General features: G+C 44.4%; 3 protein-coding genes across 3 annotated transcripts; all 3 read right to left on the minus strand.

The window, feature by feature from the left end:
* Positions 1 to 340: 340 nt before the first annotated feature.
* F4817DRAFT_60294 (p53-like transcription factor) lies at positions 341 to 1,999 on the minus strand. The gene has a single exon (XM_049307677.1). The coding sequence runs from the start codon at positions 1,890 to 1,892 to the stop codon at positions 444 to 446; it is 1,449 nt and encodes a 482-aa protein (XP_049160354.1). The 5' UTR covers positions 1,893 to 1,999; the 3' UTR covers positions 341 to 443.
* A 405-nt stretch (positions 2,000 to 2,404) lies between these two features.
* Positions 2,405 to 4,503, minus strand: F4817DRAFT_60372 (uncharacterized protein). The gene is made up of 3 exons (XM_049307678.1): positions 4,232 to 4,503; positions 2,995 to 3,138; positions 2,405 to 2,873 (listed from the first exon to the last, which is right to left on the minus strand). Exons 1-3 carry the CDS (start codon positions 4,349 to 4,351, stop codon positions 2,652 to 2,654), a joined length of 486 nt encoding a protein of 161 aa, XP_049160355.1. The 5' UTR covers positions 4,352 to 4,503; the 3' UTR covers positions 2,405 to 2,651.
* Positions 4,504 to 21,612: 17,109 nt separating this feature from the next.
* On the minus strand, positions 21,613 to 22,752 carry F4817DRAFT_333488 (mitochondrial import inner membrane translocase subunit TIM21). Its single transcript, XM_049302770.1, has 4 exons — positions 22,370 to 22,752; positions 22,130 to 22,314; positions 22,021 to 22,075; positions 21,613 to 21,970 (listed from the first exon to the last, which is right to left on the minus strand). The coding sequence occupies exons 1-4, from the start codon at positions 22,619 to 22,621 to the stop codon at positions 21,779 to 21,781; spliced, it is 684 nt and encodes a 227-aa protein (XP_049160356.1). The 5' UTR covers positions 22,622 to 22,752; the 3' UTR covers positions 21,613 to 21,778.
* Positions 22,753 to 22,779: the final 27 nt, after the last annotated feature.

Consider the following 22,779-nt stretch of genomic DNA (forward strand, 5'->3'; position numbering starts at 1 on the left):
TTTCAAGTAGATGAATGAAAGTCGCTTATCCTTCGTTTCTCGAACCGTCTCGAAAACACCATAAAGCATCGCACCGGGGTATCCTTTCCGTTATCCCACCAGGTAAAGTCCATATTTTGTAGTATATCCCGACCACATTGCCGGGGTCGTAGTTCATTCTTCGTATATTCCCACATTCGCCCAAATTCCCCATAAAACCATATCCTCTCTCGGATTCTTTCCCTCTACCGTATCCCATCGTGCGCCGCCAGTCCCGCCTCTAGTGATAGACGCGGGAAAACCAAAATCCAGAAAACAGATATGCTTTTCATCTCCGATGGTCATGCTAGACGCAGTAGAACTTAACACTTAACGCAGGTGACGGGAATCTGCCAAGGAAATATATTGTGTATACCAGCCAGGATGCGGCCGAGTACACTTCTCTATGCCACACAATATTCGTATCACCCAGATTGTGGAAGCATGGTTGGCATGGTTGGGTAATAACCTGTCGATGTTGGCTTCCCTTCAAATCGACTGCAGCCCCGGTAGTAAGCATTTCCGGGATTGTATAGAATACTCGGAAGGGGACCTTCGTATTCGTGTTTGACTTTCGACGAGCTCGAGTCTCCCGCTGGTGGGGCTGAAGTCATTAGGCTGTCCGGCTCGCCTCGGTGAGAGAACATCTCAACACCCTGTCTCGAATCGGTACCTTCGTAGATAGGCGCGGGATAGTATTGATACTCCCTCGTGTTGTCGATAGCCTTGGCTTCCTCGGTCGGGATAATCGGCTCCGCTGGTAGCTCGTGATGGCGAGTCCCCCCATAATGCCCCGATCGTGGATCGTACGCCCCGCCGCTAGCGTACGAGCCTGGAAGAAGCGAAGGACCGCCCGAGCTGCCGTAATCTGGCCCTAACACCTGCGATCCGGAGTAACCGCCCATCCCGCTTGATCCACCGGGTCCGCTACTAGTGCTCCCACGCCTTTCCGTTTGGTAATGCCCAGGGGAGCGCCCTCGTACAATCATCTTTGCGGATTTCCGTGATGCGATCTTCATAAACTGGTCTTGGGCTTGATTTCCCACATCTGCATATAGCTCTACAACTAAATGGTAGTACTGCTGAGCCGCTCTTCGTTTACCATTGTTTGCCGTCGCCTGCTTAAATTGGATCCTTTCGAACGTGTGTTCGCTTGGGTAGGACCCCTGCGTGCTCTGCCCATAACCACTTTCGTACAAGGGTCTCGAACCTCCGGGCATAGCGTGATGGTCTTGATATAGTAGTGGATGCGGTGTCTGCTGTGGCTGCTTCGGCGTAAGTCTAACTTTCTCGGGCTTCTGTACCGGTCCTTTATCTCTCTTTGGTGTATGCTGCACCAAGTCAATTGTGTGCGAGTCGCTGTCGGAGACCACGGCAGAAATGCACATCGCAAACCCAAATACTTGATACGACGTTGACGATCCGCTGGGAACATACTGCATTGTCGTGTTGGGTGAATATGGCGACAAACTGTATGAGCAGATGCAGGAGAAGTAATTCCTCCTGTAGCACGTCCAATCTCCCTCTGACATGAAGAATCCTTTGTCGATAGTTCCGTGGATATCAATCTTGATGGGCGCCCCGGAATCGCTGTACACTAGCTGGCCGTTCGTGCTCATTGCTAGAAGCGGAGGGATATGCGATCCACCGGATTTTCCATACTGGCTAGTGTCCATTCTGACAGGGCTTGTGAAGCTAATACTGGGACTGGGAGTTGGAGATAGGGGATGGCGTCGCAAAGGCGCTGCAAAAGAAGGAGATCTCGTGTGCTCCGTTGGTCTTCCAAAGGATGGCCTCGATCCAGAGTAGAGATCTCTTACGTTGTACGCTGATGCTGGATTTGGTAACGCAGCGGAGCGGTTGGCATGTGCCATGCCCGTGGATGAGGTGCTACTACTAAGGCAGTGAGTAAGGCAACATCTGGACGAGTTACAAACGGGTGTGTTATTGAACACTATGAAGGGGCTGGGATCAATGTGCGACTTACTTAGAGCTCAGGCGCGGTGGCCTGACGTCGATCCCGGGGAAGATCTGTGAGGCTGGAGAATAGAATGATCCAGTGTCAGGGGAGTACCCCGTCGTAGTAGTGTTTAATAGAGGTGCAGAAAAACCGCCGAGCACAGAAGGCGGCTGAGGAGGGTTTTCTATCGTCAAGGAAGAAATATTGGAATCTTGGTTGTATCTAGAGAAAGCATTAGCAGGGGTCCTAGCAAATAGAAGTTGGTGTGCGAGGCTCTGGGCAGGCTAGCGAAAATGCCTGTATCGCAATTCCATGCGAGACAATGCCCAAGTGTTCAGTGCGACCAAGAGATGTGGTACTGCCAACGTTGCGTAGCACAGGGGTAGCGGATACAGGATCGGGAGCTATACACCACGCCACATAGCGGCGAACAGCGGAAGAGTCACAGGTATTTTGTGTAGCTACAACAGCCACCCATGCAACTCTTCTCCGCGCCTATAGTAAGAGGGATTTACAGGCAGTAGCAGTTAGGTGCAGATTGTAAGGTAGGTAGGTCATATGGGTGTGCCAGTAGGACCAGAGAGTAGTCCAGCCGGCACACCTCCATAAGTGCCCGAGTATTGCTGTTGAGATAAGGTGCGAAGATGGAGATGACAAAGTGATATGATGCGATCTAAGACAGGCAAAGTGAAATAAGATTGAAATAACATAAAGGTAACGAAGACAACAAAAGTGCAGAGATGATCAAGAATATTCTCATTTTTTTTTTCTTTTCTTTTTTTTCTTTTTCGTTTCTTAGTAGGCAAGGGAAACATAAAACTAACCTCATATCACCTGTAGCTGGTATGTCAAGATATTCCAGCCCAGGACACGAAGGCGGCGAAGACTCAAAGTCCTGCTAGAAGGGTAAAAATAGTCAGTGACAAAGGAGGGTAATGATGGTAAAGATAATTGGCATAGAGGTGACAGGTCTAATTAATAGAGGAGGCCCCTTGGAGGTGAGCTGCAGTCATTACCGGGCTTTGGCATTGCCGGCAGGAAATTGAGGGCTCGAGGGTTTGTGAGTAGGCCCTGTAGAAACCGGCAACAAATGTTAGCACACGAGATTGAAAGATTGTCCCTGTATTGAATGTGCTAATACAAAGGCGCAAAAAGCACGGCTGGCACCGGGGAATATGTAAGTACTTCTTGTATATGTATGATGGCTTGTCGGGTATGTGGGCAAGTGGGCAAGTGGGCAAGTATTTAGGAGTTGGCCATGTATGGTTATGTATGTATGGTTATGTAGGCAAGTAGATCAAATGGGGATGTATGTAGATGGGTATGGGTATGCCGGCCAAGATGTAGGCTAAGTCAAGTAACTATGTAGGCTAGTAGGCTGGCAGCGGATATGGGAACACGAGAAAGAGAGAAAGAAAGCGAGACTAGCAGGAGGTAAGTAGAGTGACTGCTTCAGTGAATGTGCAAGAATAGCACGGTGTTTGCTCCGGCTGCTTCCAGTTCAGTGACATATACCTTGTCATTCCGTGCGTGGCACTGTGACACCGCGGGCATGGTGCAAGATACGTAGCCCAGTGAGCTGACTGCCCCGGTACATGTAGGTAAGGTAGGCAGGTACCTTGGGATTGATGTACCTAAGGGCAAGCGCCCTCGCAAGGATAATGGAAGTCGAGGTTCCAGAAGCAGCCTTCAGGTACAAAAGTATACCTAGAAGGTAGGGTAGGTAAAGGTAGAGAATTCCCTCGAGATGTACCACGCTAAAAGACCCGGGGGGCGTTTTTTTCTTCTTCTTGTGCGACATAAAAGAAACCGGGGATTGCTGATTCATATTTTTCATCTAATGCGACAGGCCTTTTCTTGCCCACGATAGGTACGCAAGCTTTTCGAGACCACCGGTCTGGCAAACCGCCGGAAGACGGTTTAAAAGCCTACAAGGCGCACGACCTCGCCGGTTTCCGATTTGCATCGTCATCTCTTTTTTGTTTTTGTTTTTATTTTTCCTTGTCCCTGATTTGGCATACCGTTGGGGGGAAACTAGGAGGTGCAGCAGGAAGATGAGATGGGAATTGCCATATGCGGCTGCTAATAATATGTAAGGTATGTATGTATGTATGTATGTATGAGGTGAATGTGTTTGTGTATATGCGCGTGTATATGTTTGTGTGCGCGAGCGCGTATGGTGGGTTCGTGCTTAGTGCGCATGCATACGAACATGACAATATGTATACTTGGAGTTGAGATGATTGAACTGACCTTGGTTGGCCCTTTGTTGGCCCTGCTTGCTACTTTGATCTCAAAGCTTAAGCAAGCATACCCGGAGCTGCCTTGGACTTTCGTCTCCGATATCCTCAGCATCGACAGTGCATGACCCATTTAATCCAATTGGCTTCCCTTAATTAAAAGCGCCCTCCCACAGACCGGGCTCGGCGAATGCGGACTTTCTCGAACTATTTGTTGTTTTTGTTCTTCGGCGGAAGCTGATGTAAAAGGAGATGGGGATAGTCGGAGAAAAAAAAAAGAGACAAGAAGGTGCATAAGTGAATGAAGTGGAAATTTGACAAGTTAATAAATTAATATGTATATAGGTATGTATATATGTAATGATAAATATGATAAATACCTTGGGGTTAAGTTGTTGATTCATTCGAGGAGCCTCTCTGTTAGAAGAGAGGCGTGCTTCATTCGGCCGAAAAGTGGCTGATGATGCTAATAGAGCTGACAACGGAGGATTCGAAGACGGATCGTGGATTAGCTGTTCCAATAACGGTTGTTAGTTCCGTATTCTTTGCAGGGTTCCCAAAAAGAGAAATCCAAGACGACACGACACCGGCTTCACTTGAGAGTCCAGGTACTTTATCCACTAATAAGGCTTGTCCCGTCATAACGTGCCGAAGCTTTAACAATGTACCTGCAAGACGATACTTTAAGTAAATACACATAGGTAAAAGAGATATAACTAGATAAAAGTCATATAGGTATACTACCCATTTTGAGCAGATCGGGAGATTTGTGTTTTTTTTTTTCCTTCTCTTCTTTTTCCCTTTTTCCTTTAATTTTATTTTTAGGGTTTCTTTTTTTTCCCTCTGCATTCTGCATTGTAAGTATACTCATCGACTAACCACTTTCCGACCTCGATCGGTAGCAGATGCCATGGTAGATGGTAGTAGTAAAGTATGTAATTGATGTATGTCAATCTTTAGAAGTAGGGCAGGGATACAAAAATGGGCTTGCTGCGTTGCAGATATGAGAAGTCCAGGGGGCCAGGATGTACACCGACCTTTGAATAGTCCACTGTAACCATGAGTGCCAAGTAATTGACGCTTCCGCGAATACATGCACAGTCATGCAGCGAATGGTAAACCTAGACGATACAAAATTTTGTCAGCTTCTAACCCTCAAGAATAGAAAATAATGAGAACAACCGGGATAGGGGAAGATAGAAAAGGGAAGCAGAACGGATTGACAGTGCGGGTTAGCCAAGACATAACAGTTCCTATCATCTTCTCGCAGAGCCAATAGTGTAAGATGGGAACTGAGCCGCGCCGGCTTGAGTTGGGTTTAGTTACGCCGAATCAATGTCAGGTCGAGTACCTTGATACCTACCTACCTAGGTAGGTAGATAGGTATCAAATTCGTAGATAGGTCTGACTAAATCAGCCTGAAAGTTAGGTATCTTTGACGTCGACTAGAGCGTCATCGTTCAGTTTCTGACCGTATCTATCTGTATCCTGCGTCGCTGTATATGTCCTAGCTCCGCGATCTGCCCAGCCCAGTGCGGTTTTTCATCGAGATTTCGCGCGTGGCGCCTGCACAATATCCCGAGTAGAAAAGAACTAAGTACCTACTCTCCCTATCGGAAAGGGGCCCTAATATGCGAATATCTTTATGTCTTAAGCAAATCGAAGGGAGGCCCTGAGAATATGTGTCAGTACTGCTCCTCTGCTGCAGAATTCCACCGCGATCTGTGATTGATTAACATGGTGGAGGCTAAATGCACACCAACTTGCCTACCGCCAACTTGGGTCGATGGCGCCATGCGTATCAATTTGGAACAGGGCATGGGATGGCATTCAAATGAAACCATACGGACGCCATTCGATGACCCCAAAGGGCCCAAAGGGGCGCCTCGTGATAATCAGCCTCCAAAAACGTTCAGTAACCTGGCGTACCTTTTTCTCTTATCCGCACCAAGCCTCACGCTATCAAAGAATCAGCTCCCGTACCGCCGCCTGCCGGGTATAGGGTCCGCGTAGCCGGTTCGTGGATCCAGAAAAGATGATAGGCCCTGACCTAAGTTGTTCCTCGAATCAATGTAAGGGGGGTTGTTTAATCTATGTGAGTATTCTGAGCAGGTGACAAGTGCAGGTTGACAACGCAAGTGCAGCGAAGTCCGAGACGGAAGGGAATCTATATACCCTCACAGGGAATGTATTTAAAGCTTAACGTGGTGGCTTCGACTCGTACGGTGGCATATGCCGCGCAGATCTATGGAGGCTTGTAAGAAGAGACAAAAGGGCAGTGCCACGAAATGGTGCATATGGATGAAGCCAACTTCTTCAGACTCGCAGCAGCAAATCCATATATCGGCCACACTGCGGTCCTCGAGGCTTCAATGACAGGATAATAAAATCTTTGATAGGACTGGTAGATAAGCGAAGTGGGTATTGTCTATTCCCTCTTGGGACTGGGTGAGGTGATAATGGTAGCAGTGGTAGTGCAAGCTGGGTGATTTTTGAGACAGCAAGTATTAGGGTCATCTGTATATTGTGCGGAGAACTCGAGGCTTGTTCAGTCTTTTCTATTGTTAGGGGCCGACGTGCCGCTCCTTTGAATTTCAAATGAACCGGCGAGCTGCGCAGTAATGTATGAGCTGGACAAGGTATCTGGGTGTAGCCCTATGTGCCCTCTGGCCAAAGAATTCTATAGATGAGAACCTACGGGGTGGGCAGCACAGCTTGTGTGCCTGGAATCAGTGTTGGCAAAGATGCGGAGTGCGTCAAGCGAGGTCAAGTGAAGATTCTACCGAATTAGACACAAAGCATCTGGGGCAACTCAGCTCCATCTTTTCCTCATGACAATCAAGGCAAGAAGCCGTTCATTGCAGGGCTTATGCTTCAAATTGTTTTAGTCTCCCCAGCCTCAAGGCCAAACAAGTCCTAGGGTGCGGCCACGGACCCCTAATCTGCTCGGTACTGTAATTGGTATTGGTAAGATTAGGAAAGTCAGGCTTCTCCCAAAGGGGGCTTTAGTGCAACTTAGAATTCCACTTGAATATTCAGCTCTACAGTCTCCGCTAAGGATATATAATTTTCTATGATATCTTATAAGGTACCTAAATGTAGTTCTTTTGAGTCCATAGGAGACAATGTAAAGTAGTTAGAGATATCAAGAGCACCGAGACCTTGGGAGCCGATGGGTGATGAACTCCGTTCCCCTATGCATCATTTCTGCACGTACCCTACCGTCAGTGCCTCTACGAGACGCCACAAACATCTCCTGGTAATTGGGAAGGGATCTGCTTGGTCGAGTTGTGCCCAGTCCTCGGGAGACTGCATGGCAAGCCTACGACCGTTTGGTCAAATCTGGACCAACCATCGCCACTTTTAGTTAGAAGTCCTAGTCGTAAGGTATCTCTGCCGAGATCCTTAGTTGATCAGAAACGAGCAGGATCTGATGCAATTATTATCGAGAAATTGATGACCCCTAACATGAGAATCTTAGTTAGGCAAACACTAAGTAGTCCGCGAGTTAGGGGCCGCGTCCTGGAAAGATCGTACTTCTTTTAAGGGAAGCTCTCATTTCCTTTTGCCTGGGTAGGCGGAGAGCATCGGGACTTGAGGATTTAGGCTTGCATACATACGTGACTCACCACACCTACAACCATTCTATTAGTTTGGTTTTCGGCCCTACATTGTTAGCATATGGCCATGGCCTTGAGCCTGGATGTGACATCTCTCTGACGAATCCTCGGAAGCATCCGGTAGACATCAAGCATCGAGCAGGGCGTACTTGCATGCTTTTGGTAGGCTAACCTAGCACGCCTAGCGGGCTGGATCCGCAAGGTACGGACGTAGCAATAGACCACCTGAAGCCACGATCTCAAATGTCTCAATCCATGAGAGTTCTACGACTTATCAGGTAAATAACACGTGAGAAATAGGGCTGACATGAAGAAGACCTGCTGGACATCTTTTACGACAAACCCAGGTCAGAAGATGAGCTCACAGCTCACTCTCGTAGCCCGCTGTGGTTCCAAAGTATGACACCATCCCTAAAACCTAAGGTAAGGTTGAGCTTTTGACTACTAGAGTGGCAAAGAAAAAGGTATACACATTAATAGAGCCCAATTCGTGATCATCTCTACGCACTCGATCTACGAACTTGATGCGATGACCAATAGTTTACCCCTATTACCCGAGGTTTCAAGGCTGGGATCGGGAACGATAACTGTTGACCACGTCAAAAGGATGGAGCTGGAGGCCGTTCCCTATAGATCACAGAAACGCAAAGAAATAGGATTATCTTCATCATTTCACCCTTATGCAGGGCTATTAATATACCTATACGGCTTTTGCGAAGAACGGGTCCTACATGTTTATTCTGCCCCTTAAACTATAATAGTGAATGCGAACTGCCGTTGGTTTGATGAATTACATGTGTCCATCCAGCATGGTCTGTCCCCCACAAATCAAGCCCCTAAAGAGTGTAACCCCACGAACTGCTTTTAACCACGAGTTATCTAGCTACCATTGGGGCTTCAGTGCCCTTAGATACTTTAGCCTCGAGTGTCAATTGCTATAACACTGTAAACTGCTCACTAAGGTGATATCTTTATCTTATGGCTTTGACTAGTACGTTTTTCTTGTTATTATAATCGGTATCACGAAGTCAGCAAGGCGGAATGTGGCATTATACCTACATGTGAGAGGGATTTATTTACTACGCAGCAAGGCTTCGGTCCATCCGGATCGGGCCGCGGGTTCTGATATAATGCTCGTCAATCTAGAATGATGATGCAGCAATCTTTCTGTCATGTTAATGCACATCATGATCTACACGACGCAGCGGTGCCACGTTTGGCACACTCAGACAGAGCAATACCGAAAAGCCATGCTTTTCCTAAAGCATCTTGTTCTTGACTGAATGGGTGTAGAGAGGGTTGCGCAAGCTGAACGAATGATGCCCACGCGACGATTCTAGATCTTGTACGAGGTGACCACTCATTGACAATTTGAATCATCAAGGAGGGCCGTGGATTCGAATTTATATCTTTTTCTTAATTACCATATTTGGTGCCTTGTATTTCTGCATTTGTTTTATTTTGTTTTATTTTTCATTTTTTCGCTGCTGTCTTCCCTAAGCCAACCTTGTTTCCATCATCTTGAATAGCATATGAATCCCCTAAGTTGTCGAGTATAGTGTAGTAGATGTTGGAAGTATAAACCGTACGTAGATACAGGTAGATGTAGTTACCTAAGTAGGTATGCATATCACCGAGAAGCGGCAGGGGTAACACATGGTGATTGGCAAGGAATTAAGCAGGGTTGACTGGCTCAGTTATTGCTTTTTCCTGGGGTAGAGAAAAGAGGTTCGAGCAGCTTATTCTTTTACTACAGAAGATAATAGGCGCTGTAAACGCGGGAACAGACATTCGTGGATTACAGCCAAGCATTATCATACCACGGGACTCAACATATCAGGCAAGCCTTCACCTTCTAATCCTATCTAGGGAAGTCAGGTAATTGTAAGCATAAGAAAAAAGAAAGAAAAAAGCAAACATACCTACCTAGCATAACTATGTAATTCTTTGGAGATGGTACTAGACCTAAGTTGTAATAGGAGAAGGCCTGAAGGCCACATCAATTGGAAGAAGTACATATCTAGTCGCTCTAATCCGCACTGTTGGTTTGCTTATAACGACCGGTGTAAAAGTGCCCCTGCGAAGTCAAGTATAGAGGTACATAATAATTTGTATTTACATAGAAATATGACAGGACAGAAAATACTTGTTATTTGAATTGACCGATCCCCCAATCATAAGCAAGATGGCCAGTGGTGACCCTTGTCATACCAGGGCCTCACGTCCGGTAATGGTGCAAGATGAGTACCCACCAGCCCAAAGAGGTGCATAGCATGTATTAGTACGTCCTTTTCGGGAAATACGTACCTATGTAGGTACTGTCGTGCACATACTACCTTGAAAATCTAGATGTACTGACTTGATCGCGTATATATTTAATGTACGTATAGGTGTATACCCACCTAAGTACATAAGCTGTATACTACCACCTAACCCACATGTATATATGTATAGTGCAAAGTATTACCACTTCATTGTTCAAAATATCATGACATTCATCATATTACAGTATCTGACTAACCTAACTTTGAATTATGTATACCTCCTTGCTGCTAACAAGTCTATTCGTGTTGGAGGGCTTTTTTGGAGCCTTCTAGAAATAAAAAGCAAGGGAGTTTGTATTTGATTTAATAATAGAAACAAAAAGGAAGAAAGGTAAATGAGGATAATGTTTCTAGTGGTTACTTGTTTATGTACTTGCAATATGTGCAATATGACTTCACCAACATCAGAACCACGGATCGAACTTTGGAGCAAATGCCTAAGTGCGTATCTAATTGTAGATCAACCTCACATGAGAGTCCTAGGACATGTTGACTTTTGACTTATTTTCCTGTTTTCGATCGCTATGCATGTTTACGCAAGTCAGATAATCGAAAAGTCCCCATCACACTTTTCCTTGCCGGATCGTGGTAAGTTTCAATACCCCCGGGACCTTGAAGCCCTGCAAAGAAGTCAGTTCTCTTTGCTGTTTCTACATAGGTAATCATAAGTGCTAGAGAGATCGGAATCTTCCCATTGCCGATGTCAGAGCCTTCAACCGAGCACATATACGGATACCTAGCCGCAATCTATCTAAACATAGGTGCTTAAGCTACGGGCACTGTGTAAAGCTTGTATATGTATCTTCGAAGCCTGAGATGACTTGTTTAATGAGATATAATTGGAGCTCACGTTCTTTCGTTTAGGGTTTGTGGCCTATCATCTCTTCTTAGCCTTTACAGCTATGCATATTAGACCTTTAAAACCTGGCGGGAAAGGTCGCCGTCGCTTATTCACTAAGAAACTTGCTCATCCGTTTATTCGTTCAAACTGTGCGTATCTCGCGCAAGTATAGGTACTTTGTGAGACTTATATCCGCTATTTCTTCATGGCTGCGAAGTTCTAGCTGATATTTCTTATATATCTGTAACTGACTAACATAAGCCTGCCCCGTCCTGCATCTACCACCAAGCCCTCGCCGGCTAACTATTACAAGTAACAGTATAGATATACGCTATATATATGCGAGACATAATCCTAACAGACATATTCGTTATATTAGAATATGACGTGATGTTAACATTGTTTGTTGACATCCTTACCGAACAGGTCCTCGCCTTTAGCTAGGCTGATCGCAACGGCCAATTTCAGTCATTTCAGTCGGGCCCTAACCCCAGTATTCCTCAGTCAACATCAATTTGGAGCTAATAAATACATGAGACATTTAGATACTCAGATTATACCCCATCAGGGACATAGCGTTAGATTGGACCGAAGTATCTCTGTGACCCTCTGCAAGAAATTTCGAAAAGGGGTGGCTTGACATGCGCTCCTCATGCAGCCACCCACCGTTACATTCATACTCTTATCAAATTGCTGTAGTGATTATGTTGGTCGCAGTTTAGGTTCCTTTACACGTGTTTTATTGCTCTGTTCTCACGGTCCGAGAGCGCAGTGCCTTCGTACTCTCACGAGAAAGCCCACCATGACCGAAATATTAGTAATTTGTGTGAGGCTTCGGCACCCAGGATCCGGGTAGACTGTGGTAAGTAATTATAGGACTGCTTGCGAACCCAATAGTAGTCCGGCGTGGATATTGACCCTTCATAATTGTATTTGCTACACGACAGCAGGGCTCAAGCCATCGCGCCCTAGCCTTCGACGATGAGGGGGGTCAAATGCCAGCAGAACTCTATAGCAACAGTAGCATTAAGGCCTGTCACATTTCATCATTTGATACGGACCAACTCATCCATCCAACCATTGTGGCAGGGCCAAGGAACAAGGGACGTAGACCAAGAACTTGACCGAGGCTACTCGATGAAGGTGGCGTGTCTTGCATGCGACTTGTTGTTGCACGAGGAGGGCCTTACCCGAAGCCTTTTCCTCCACCTACCTACCTTCTCAAGTATAGCCGGGCGTCTCAATGCTTAGAAAATTAGACTATTAAGCCAATGGTATTACAAAGCTTGGTGCTGTGGCACTCGCTGGCGAACTGTCAGCGGGTTGGCGCTTAGTTGGGTCTTGATCGACAACAAGGATATTCAGGAAGCTATCTCCTCACTTTACTGGTAAGTTCACTGTTCGTATATCTCAACAACTACACATTCTGGCATGGTCATCTCGCTTCTTGCACTCGCGTGCCTCGGAGCTACAGAGAAATGAGTTAATCCCGCTTGGTGCCTTATCGAATCGATCGACAGACGCTATACACTCGAAAATCCGCATCCCCCCCTTTTCATCTGCCGGCCACTTCACCCGCGAACGCTCAGCATTCAACTTGAAGCAGACCTTTATTAGCTTCTCCCGCCTTCTTCTACGTTGCTCAAACTCTCTATGTGCGCCAATACTAGCGTGCATTTGACCTTGGTTATCCGCATTTGTTCGCTTCCCATTTCCAAATTGGGGGCTGCTGCTATTAAATTATTTGTCAAACATACCTCTTTTACCCCTGAGCCAACAATCATCCACGTTGCTAGCTTCTGTTGTGATCATTTCAGGTTTCTCTAAACAGGCAGATTGTCCGTATGATTCCAAAAGGGTTGAAGAGTTGGTATATCTACACTAGCGTCGTCCTACAAACAGGATCATGCCTGGAGCACATGGCTTGCGTATACGTACGTGGCTGGCTTGGGGCCTAGTTTTGGGAAAGGTCAAACCAGCGCATTCTGTCATGGATTAAAAATATGCCGATAAATCCTCGAGCAAGCACAAATGCAGAGTGAGGATGAAGAAGGATGCATCTTAGTTCTTGTAACGTGGCACGAGATCCCTCCTATCGTTGCTGGTCCATTTCTTTTAGCTCAACCCATATTAGCGAATCTATATGCTATATGTCATCGCAAAGGCCCATGTTTCAAGATTACCGGGTTTCAACATTTCCTCAGTCTCTGTAGAACATCGTGAGGCTCTGCTCGATCCTTAACGATGACATTCCACATTGCTATAAAGGGTACGCTAGGGGTATTCGGTCTGCAGAGTTCCATCCCACCTTTGATTTGCACAGAATCAACTAGTTACACGTCTTGCCGACGAATAAATCTTATCACCGCGCAAGGCGTTCCCCGATGGGCGACAACAATCGGTTGCCTGAACCCAATAAGACCTCATATTAGGCTTCCCTGCCTCCTAGCTCTAGCTCTGATAGCCTACTCCCGATTGTAAATTTCTGCCAAGGAATTCTTACGGCTTACGGTTGAAAACTCCTCGTCCAATCTTGGGCTATTCTTGAAAGTACACTTCCGAGAGAATTATTGAACTATGTAGCGTAAAATCTATGTCTACTGACCGAGCTACCATCCCCTGTCCGCATCAGCATACCTGTACAACTCCTGATATATCCTGAAATAAGGATAAAGATGACTGATAATTATGACAGGAGCTCTCGGAGATCCAACCCTTTTTGTCGTGGTATAGATTAGTAGATACCCGTAGAATCTCCGGTGAGACGGTTCTTTTTCATATAGATTTGGCCGGTCACACTGTATTCATCTTTCGAGCGAGAAGTCGGGAGGGGAAATACCCAATATGAAGGGATATAAACTCTTCACCGCCTGCAAGGCTCCAGTGTTATCCTCCACCGGTCCCAGAGTACCGGCTTTTCTACACTGTAGGGATACCTCCCATTATTGATAGCTGTCTATGTCTCCTAAGAACTTAAAAGGAAGGTCCTTAGGATCAGTACTAGTGCTTCCAACAGAATACAATAATATAGAAATAGCTAACAAAGTGGCTTATCTCATGAAGATGTATTCTTCATAATCTCGCCATCGTAAGTCTGGCCGGTTCACCTTATAAGCCACTGTGCAACATCCCCTATGAGATGCGGGAACAAGACACCCTACTAGGAATATATCACCTTACATCCCATTTTGGCCTGGAATAATGTAAGGATTACATGCAACAGAGCTCCTAGTTCCTGTCGTCATACCGTTATCCGACATAGAGCCTCGTGTAATTTTAAGATACTGGCTGGCACTGCCTACCTGCCGATATGGAGGTTATTTCCTTACTCTTCATAATATTTTCGAGATCATTAGGTTTTCTAGATCTTCCTCTTATTTTAGATCATAGTTCGAAGGTTTATTTGTTGTAGGGTTTCAACACATCGGTACCTACCCTTAGGGCCGTAGCATCAACCCATATCCTTGATTCGGCGATGAATTTGTCAGAAGAAAGTAGCGGTGGCTTGAGCCAGGCGCAGGCATTGGTAGTCGACTACTTTACCATCTTAGGCCTCCAGCAGTAATATATCCCCAACAGGTCAGCTCACGCATCAAGAAAGACCGCCGGTCGCCCGTTCGAGCGAAGTTTACGATTATAGATTCTTGTCGACGGAAACTATCGGAAGCGCCTGGATAACATCCACGTTAATTTGGATCGCTTCCGCGCGATGCACGCTAGCCATACCTTTAATGCCGCTTTCCCGCAGGATGCCCGTCGAAGCCTGCCCCGGTATGCATTCCAACCCTAGAGTCGGATCTGTGTATTGGCTGCCAGGGCTCATCCCATCCGTCGATCGACTCGGGCCTTTAGCGATCTTTATTTGGCATACAAGATAACATCTAACCATGGATACCATCCTGTCTCCGAGCACTGAGATGGTGCAGTCCTTCGGAAATACCCCCTTGACCGCGGAACGAAGTGGACTGACAATGAGGATTTCGGAAGACCAGACATCCACCATGCGGTTCCAAAACGTCCACGCGTCCTTCTTCCATATAACTACTGAATATATATCATATGACAACACTGTAGATATACCCTGATGCGTATTATCATTTCGACCCCTTAAACGGCATAACGCGGCATTAGATAATTCTACAGGAGGGTAGGCTTCATAATACCCTCGCGAATTTTAGATATGGAAGTGTCAAAGTGTATAGGAAAGCAGGTAAAGTCTCCACACATACTGTGCCCACAGGAAGATGGGAAACTAGGATATGGATCGTTGAAGTCGATAGATATTATCCGTAGCCTCACGGAGCGGGCCCCGAGTCTATCAAAGAAACATTCATTCACATTCGTCATTGAGCTACTTCCTACCGGCAACTATACGTAGAGTTTATCTTGCCGTTAACACCCAATAGTTCAGCTGGAGATTTGAAGAATGTGAAGAGTTAAATTTTATTCTTTATGATTCATTGGCGGTATAGCCATCAAATTCCTACCTAGTAAACTGTGCCTTTTCTGTGATTTTCCTAGCCGTTTTGCCTTAAGAGAGGCTAATAGATCTTTCACGATACTTAGCTGTTCTAGATAAAGTATTTACGTATAAGACTTAATCCATATCTATATACCTGACTTTCAATGCTTCTAAAGACCTTTTCAATATAAGCATTGCCTTTCACAAAGCAACCTTTATTCATGATAGAGACTACTTCTCACGTAAGGTACCTGAGGTGTTTAACAAGTACATTTATCGTATCCCATAAAGGTATGGCGAGTAGAATAATATATATCAAGAACTTCCCCTTTTGAATATGGTAATTTTGTATCCTTTCCTTTCCGCTGATATAGTGTCTATTTGATAGCTAAGCGTGCTTCTTAGGATGCAATAAGGTGGTAATCTGAGTCTTTTGCTTAACCTCAATGCATAGTAGGGTCTGGATTGCTCACTTGGCAGGTAGCGTATCAAAATCTTATGTTTACCCAAGTAATAGGAATATGTGCTTCTACTTATGTTATTGCACTCTTTATAGCTTCGCTCTCGCCGAAGCCTTCCGAATGTTGCCAGAATTGTGTCAGGTGGCATCCCACCGCCACTCCAGGGGACAGCTTTTTGTCCCCCTATATCAGGCAGTACGCTGGCTCTGCCTTAGTACTCCAGTCATCCCATACGCTATAGCTGCGCGCCTAGTTGTCTTAGTATAAATATAAAATGCTGTTAGGTAGATAGTCCATTACGACCTTCAGGCGTTACCAATTTCATCATCCAGAGGGCGACATTGGAACGTGGCTCAGCGGGCATTGAAAGCGTATTCCGTGCTACAAAGATAAATCTTACGTTAAGAACTTCGTTATACATATAGATGTCTTAAAATTATGCGTAAGCGTGATCTTCATAAGGCACACACTCGGATATAGTTTCTCTTTCTACCCCCTTTCCTAGTAGTTAGTATGCCAACCCTCCCCAACAGGTTGAGTGGCTTAATCTACCGCTAATCTGTTAAATAGCTTATATCATAGGTATTCTGGCATATACACAACGAGTGATTTATTTTCCTTCAACTTGATATTTCAATGTTGAATCTGAAGACTTTTATCTTGACTGTAAGCATTACACTAAAAGGTATGCTTGAATGTTACGCCCGCGTTACTAGTGTGATGATGACAAACTATTAGCACTACCTTACAGCAAGAGGGCTTGCAGAAACCAGCTTATAAGCTTCACAACGTAGAGTAGCCAATCATTTACTGGAGAGTGGATGATCACTTGAAACGCCGCCATTTACCCTGGAGTCGAAGGGCCTAATTATTTCGACTTACGCCTTTCAAGCACAGATCTACCCGAGGGTACTATTCTAACTTATTTAAATAGATTTACTCTAAGGCGAGGACTCAGTTAATGATATCAGTGAAAATATATAGGCATACGAACTTCCAGTAGCCGGGTTGGTCGAGTAGCTGGTTGAAATGTAATGTAACTTATAAGTTTCATATGTTCATTCTATATCGTCTTGTGCCATGCCTGTAGGTACCTAGGTTAGAAGGTAGTTACTGTTCGTGAATATAGACTACTTCCAGGGCAAAGTCATAACAAGGGCTGGTTCTACGTACCTACCTTTGCTGTCGATTTGTTTATTCTGGTATACACAAATATAAACGGTCTACTAATCCTTGGGATTTTCTACTATACCGGCACATTTAGATTCATATCAATTCACGAACATGACAAATAGGGGATGGTGTCTACTTCTTCTGAATTGGGTGAATATAATAATTTCGCGTCATAAAGTTAATTGGATTCTAAACGCTGTAATGGAAAATCAACTAATCAGTATACTGGTCTCCCACTAGGTTAGACTAGTATTGTTACCCCTTTAAATAAAATATACCCCTACCCACTCCTCAGCTATGGGATAGAAATATAGGGGACTTAGTGTTCTCGATGATATATCCTAAACTAATGATATCTATCCCATGGGCTCTCCTAGTGACTTATCCTAAGAACCATTTTAGAAATAGGGGTGCTAGACTTCGTTAGCAATTCCTATCGAGGTGGAGTTAGCTTGTTCCGGACGTAACCTGCTCAATTACCTACCAACGCGTACTCTTTCCCGGCCAATCTGTAACCAATCAAGCCAGCGAACTCATATTCGGATGAGCACCCTTCCTTCGGGTCATAACTATCCCGTATCTAATTTAGCATAGTCCTGGGCTTCCCTGTTCACATGTTGATCATGACATGATTTCCTAGCCGCATAGTCATCTGATTGCCGTCGGCCAACCGGTAGGCCGGGTAGTGGCCGAATTAGGTGAAGTAAGAGAATGATTCGGGAAAATTATTTGATTGCAACTACACGTTCTAGGCCACGTAAACCCTGTACAGTTGACGGCATTTAGCAGTCCTGTGTCTCCCGGAGAGGCCTATGGAGGCCTAGATCGAGATGATCTGTCGCGGCTTAGTCCTTCGGAGGCTCTCAGCTTAGATAGTTGTTAAGTTTGTCCATATCTTACGGCCGAGCAGGAGACAGGCGATGTCCTGGTAAATAGTCGTTAGGCACCGAAACCTACATATCTGCTAGTAATCTAGCAATCTAGCCCAACTACCTGGAAGGACCGATAGGGCACCACAATTGAAACGGTTTGAAACGCGTCGAAGTCCTACCGCATTACTGGAATTCGTAAAGGGGGAAGCCTGAGAGGCCCGGCAGGGACCAGTTCGAGTATCACGACACCATCGGGCATGACGAAACAAAACGAAATCGTTGTGCTACCTGAAGTTTAGAAGAGTTCCGGGTTCTCCGTCATACACGAATTATCTGTTAGTAGCAGATGTATACATGACCCATCCAGTTCAATGGCAACATGCCTGCTCACCCTATACCAAAATCGGACAGTAGTAAGGAGTGAGGCGTTGATTAAAGCCTGGGAATGCTGTTAATCTTGACTATGAGGTTTTCTCTACACCATTTCTCGTTATCTACTTGTTCTTAGCCCCCTATAATAAATAGACGCCATCTGTAAGTGCTAGACTTTGTACCCCCTTGGCAACTTCTCCAGGTTCCGGGGGTGATCCCGACTTGTCTTCACCCCACCTAGTGATAGCCCAACGAATTACACTAGTTGTGAAAACCCAAAATACTTAATGTATGTTTAACCTTTAGGCTTGACCATGCATTAGTTTTCGACCCAGATCCTCAGGCTCGGTTCCGGTCCAGCATATAGAATATTCCAGCTGATTTTCCGTTATAGGTTTCATTTTCTAGTCCAGAGATATACTTGAGGATTTCTGTAAGTCCTACATAGTGGCAAATCACGTATTACCTTAGGTACTTTGCGATATCTACGTTAAAACCAAGCAGCACCAATTTACATGCTTCTCCTGGTACACTGAGTTACCTTATAGCATGTATTTATACTCTGACTTAATTCCAATAATTTATTTCAACCATATTTAAGTAGTTCCTTAAAAATACCGAGCCATTAGGTAACTATTAAAGTCCTCGTGAATATCAGAATAAATGTTCGTATATAGAACAAAAGAAACCATCATATGATAGCCAGGCGCCATACAGTCTTTCTGAGATACCAGAATTCATATTCTATATACTTGTTCTAAAAATTGTTTCTGACTTTACGTGGTTTGCCGAAGAATAGGATGTACGTATCACAAATGACCCCGGACTTTTCTCCGTTAGCGTTTATGTGGATTGTGAATGTTTTCATCCTCTATCTCTTGTGATACAATGTCTTACAAGTTAGAAACTTAACCTAATTAGGGAACGTCCGCTTAAAGCCATCGCAGATCATTTGCGAGTAGCATTTATACTTCATTGAAACAGATACGAGGTACTATGCACTCCGAGAACGGGATCGTCGAAGTCATTATCGGAGATCATAATACTTGGGCTAAACACCTATAGGCCCCTTGAACAGTTGACTCAGATAGTTTGACTGTTTTACATGGAATAACGTCACGTTGAGTAAGAGTACACATGTCCATATGTACCTAGATAGGTACTAAGGTACTAGGATATAACTGCCGATAAGAGTTAGAAATGACATAGCAGAAAGACTTTCGATATATGAGGTAGTGCTCATAAATATACTCATTTCTCTTAGCTGTTACTCATATTTTAATATCTCATAGCTAGCAAACATCTTGTAGAAGATTGATAATAACACGATTTCTTAGCGTAAGATCACAGATATGGATTAACAGTAGCCTGCGTTTTCTCAGCTAGATAAGAGAACTCTTGAAGTATTGGCTAAAACGTAGATCGACATGAATGTATAGATACATACCTACTTAATATAAGTTGATATGGGAAGTATGTTCAATGGCATCCAAATCTCTTAGCTGTTAAGGGGCAAGGGTACAGATTACGTAATCCAACTGAGTAGGTAGTCATCCACGTAGAAGACTTCATAGCTTAGAAAAAGATATGGATATTAATAGGCTCTATTGGACTAGGTGTTTGCTAGTAAACCCGTGACTCACTACTATCTTATATTCGATAGGCGTCACGAACTTAAAGATTCGAGGATGGTTATAAGTGTATCACACCTGTACCAAAACTAAAATTGAACTATCTCTCACGATTTAAAGTACGTTGTTGCCTTATCATTGCTGGTAGTTATTCTAAAAGAAGTTCTGACTAAGGGAGGCATAAGAGTTTATAAGTGTTTAGATCAATGAACTTTTTTGTTATAAGGTATCTACAATCATCTAACAAAGACCAACTTATCTATTACTAAACTTTAAGATAACTATACTCAATTATAACCCATAAGAAATAACGATGGCCCCTTTAGAAAATAGAGATACGGAAAGCAATCCTACTTAGTCATCAATCCTAAAGACTACCAACTGAGTTTGTATTCTACTTGGTAATACTTTGAATTCACCTCATAGTCATGATTCACGGGGATAGATACGCATAGCCCCTTCGAACTGAATGGGATACTGCCTAGCTATCGTGGTTGCTCGTCTGAAGAGGAAACCTTTCTTTGCTCAATGGGGGTATAGCCTTCAGTTTTTATTATTTATATGAACAGTCTTTCTATTATTGTTGGGGATAACTGCAGGACCATCAACTATCCCCACAACGCTAGCTATGCTAACGTATTTGCACAGTCATTAAACAGGTAGCTAGAACTTACTCTCCTAGTTAATCGATTATTACTATTACTATACTGATACGATACTCTCGCTGATACAGTGACCTTGACACGGTCTTGCACTGTCACCCCCTTCTTGGTGAGCCCTAATGCTGCCTGCCACAAGCTTGTTACGGCTGTTCAATACCCCGTACGAACCGTAACAATCGTGTAATAATTTTATGAACTCTGGACATTACCAGTTGAGGAAATAATAGTAGGCTGCTTAAAGGAAGCCCCCTATTTTAAAATTTAGGGTTGTGAGATTATTAACAGTCCTTGGGACATGAATATAAATACTGTTTCTAATAAAAATGAAGCGCTATTATAATAGAATAGAATAGGGACTTACCATTGAGTAATAGGCACTCACTACTGACCCACCTGTGTGTAGGCATGTATTAGATGTTTAGATGGACAACTAAGACACCCGGGACAGCCCCTATTTTGGGGGATTTAGGAATATTTCGTGAAAATCATTGGACATCATGAGGATGAAGCAAGTTTTGGTACCTATGGGTTTGATCCTATCAAGTTTCCATACTCAAGAACAAATGAATATTCAATTTATAGCTTGAATAAGAGAAAGCTAAAATAGCAAGTTTTATAGTAATTTCTATGTAGTTAGTTGCATTATATTTTTAGGTACTCGGACTTATGATCCCAAGTCTTATTACAAACTCCTTGACTCCTCTGAGTGCCATATAGTCTCTTAACATAAAGCAAGATATATTGCAAACTTGTTAGTAGGCTCGTTAGTTTCGTGATCATGAAACTTTCCATTCATTTAAGCTCTAAAGCAAGTAATCAAGAGGTATGCTGTTTCGAGAGTATTATATACGCAGAGTAGAAAAGAGATTTTTCGTCATTACATCATGGAAGAAGAGGCGGAGAGGAGAGGACAGAATGAGTCTAAAAGGCAACCATGTTGGAATATATAATTCAAAAGGAAGAGTAATTTGAACTTAGAAAAGTAGCTCTAAAAGTAGATGAAGGGCGTCTAACATAAATATTCATAGAAGAGCGCGCACGGAAGACTGGCTACCTCCTAGTTATTTTGGGCCGCGATTTACATGCACAGTGGTTTCGATATCTATCAGGCTAGTAAGGGGGGTTAATATATACAATACATACTATTTCCAGTTCACTCCGAACATTTTGAAACTCCTCGTTCCTTCACCCGCGGGTTTAGAATCAGCGTTCTCTAGGTAAATCCTCGAATGGCCCCTGATGTCAACACAGAAGTACTTATATTCAAAGTCGTGATGATTGGCATATTTTATCAGATGCACATTCACCACACCATTATTTAGCGGTCCTTCCACCTATGCGACGTCAGAACCGTTAAAGCTCATAGCTGACGAAGTAGACTTACATAAAAGTGCATGATTAGATGCTGGTTACCTTTTGCATCCGTATACTGCGTTGACCTGGTACCTATCGTTAGCAAGATAATAGACAATTCTACTTCGGGAGCATCATACGCAATTGGGCGGGCGCGGCGCCACTTATTCATAGTCTCTTCGCCGTGTGCTATGATTTTTTTACTATCGCCAAGCAGCCGTACGCATTCCGGATCTTTCTTGATTCGGTCGACGGCTCGGTTGAAGTAGGCAGTTTTACTATCAGGAGAAAATACGTCTGTATAGAGGAAATAGCTAACACCTCCCTAATGAATAATACCTTAGCATACTGTTAAGTGATGCGATAGACGGGAGCTATACCGTCAAAACCAAACCAACTACGACAAGGCCGAAGTTGAAGGTTTGCTGCGTGGCACGCGACGCCTTCTCACCGGCGGAGAGCTCACTCCAAGGCACGAACCCACTGTCGTTGAATGGCGTCACAGCCCTCCTCTTCGAAGCAGCTGAATTGGTTCCTTGGCTATGATGAGTAGCGTAGGTGCGACAGGCAATAGAGGGTTGTAATCGTGGGATGATAGCGGGAGAGCCGAATGACCGAAGTGGGAGCTTCATTACGGCGGTATTAAGTCCATCGGTGCTTGTGCTGTTGAAGGGACTGCTTCTTGTGATGGTTTGAAGCTTTGCGACAGAGAAAAAGAGGCGATGAATGAAGTTTCAAAATGGAAGTTAGTTGAAGCTTCTGCAAATGCGATGTAATGTGGGGAAGGTGG

The sequence above is a fragment of the Daldinia loculata genome (genome assembly GCF_022478755.1).
Source record: "Daldinia loculata strain CBS 113971 unplaced genomic scaffold F4817scaffold_16, whole genome shotgun sequence".
Taxonomy (NCBI): Eukaryota; Fungi; Ascomycota; class Sordariomycetes; order Xylariales; family Hypoxylaceae; genus Daldinia; species Daldinia loculata.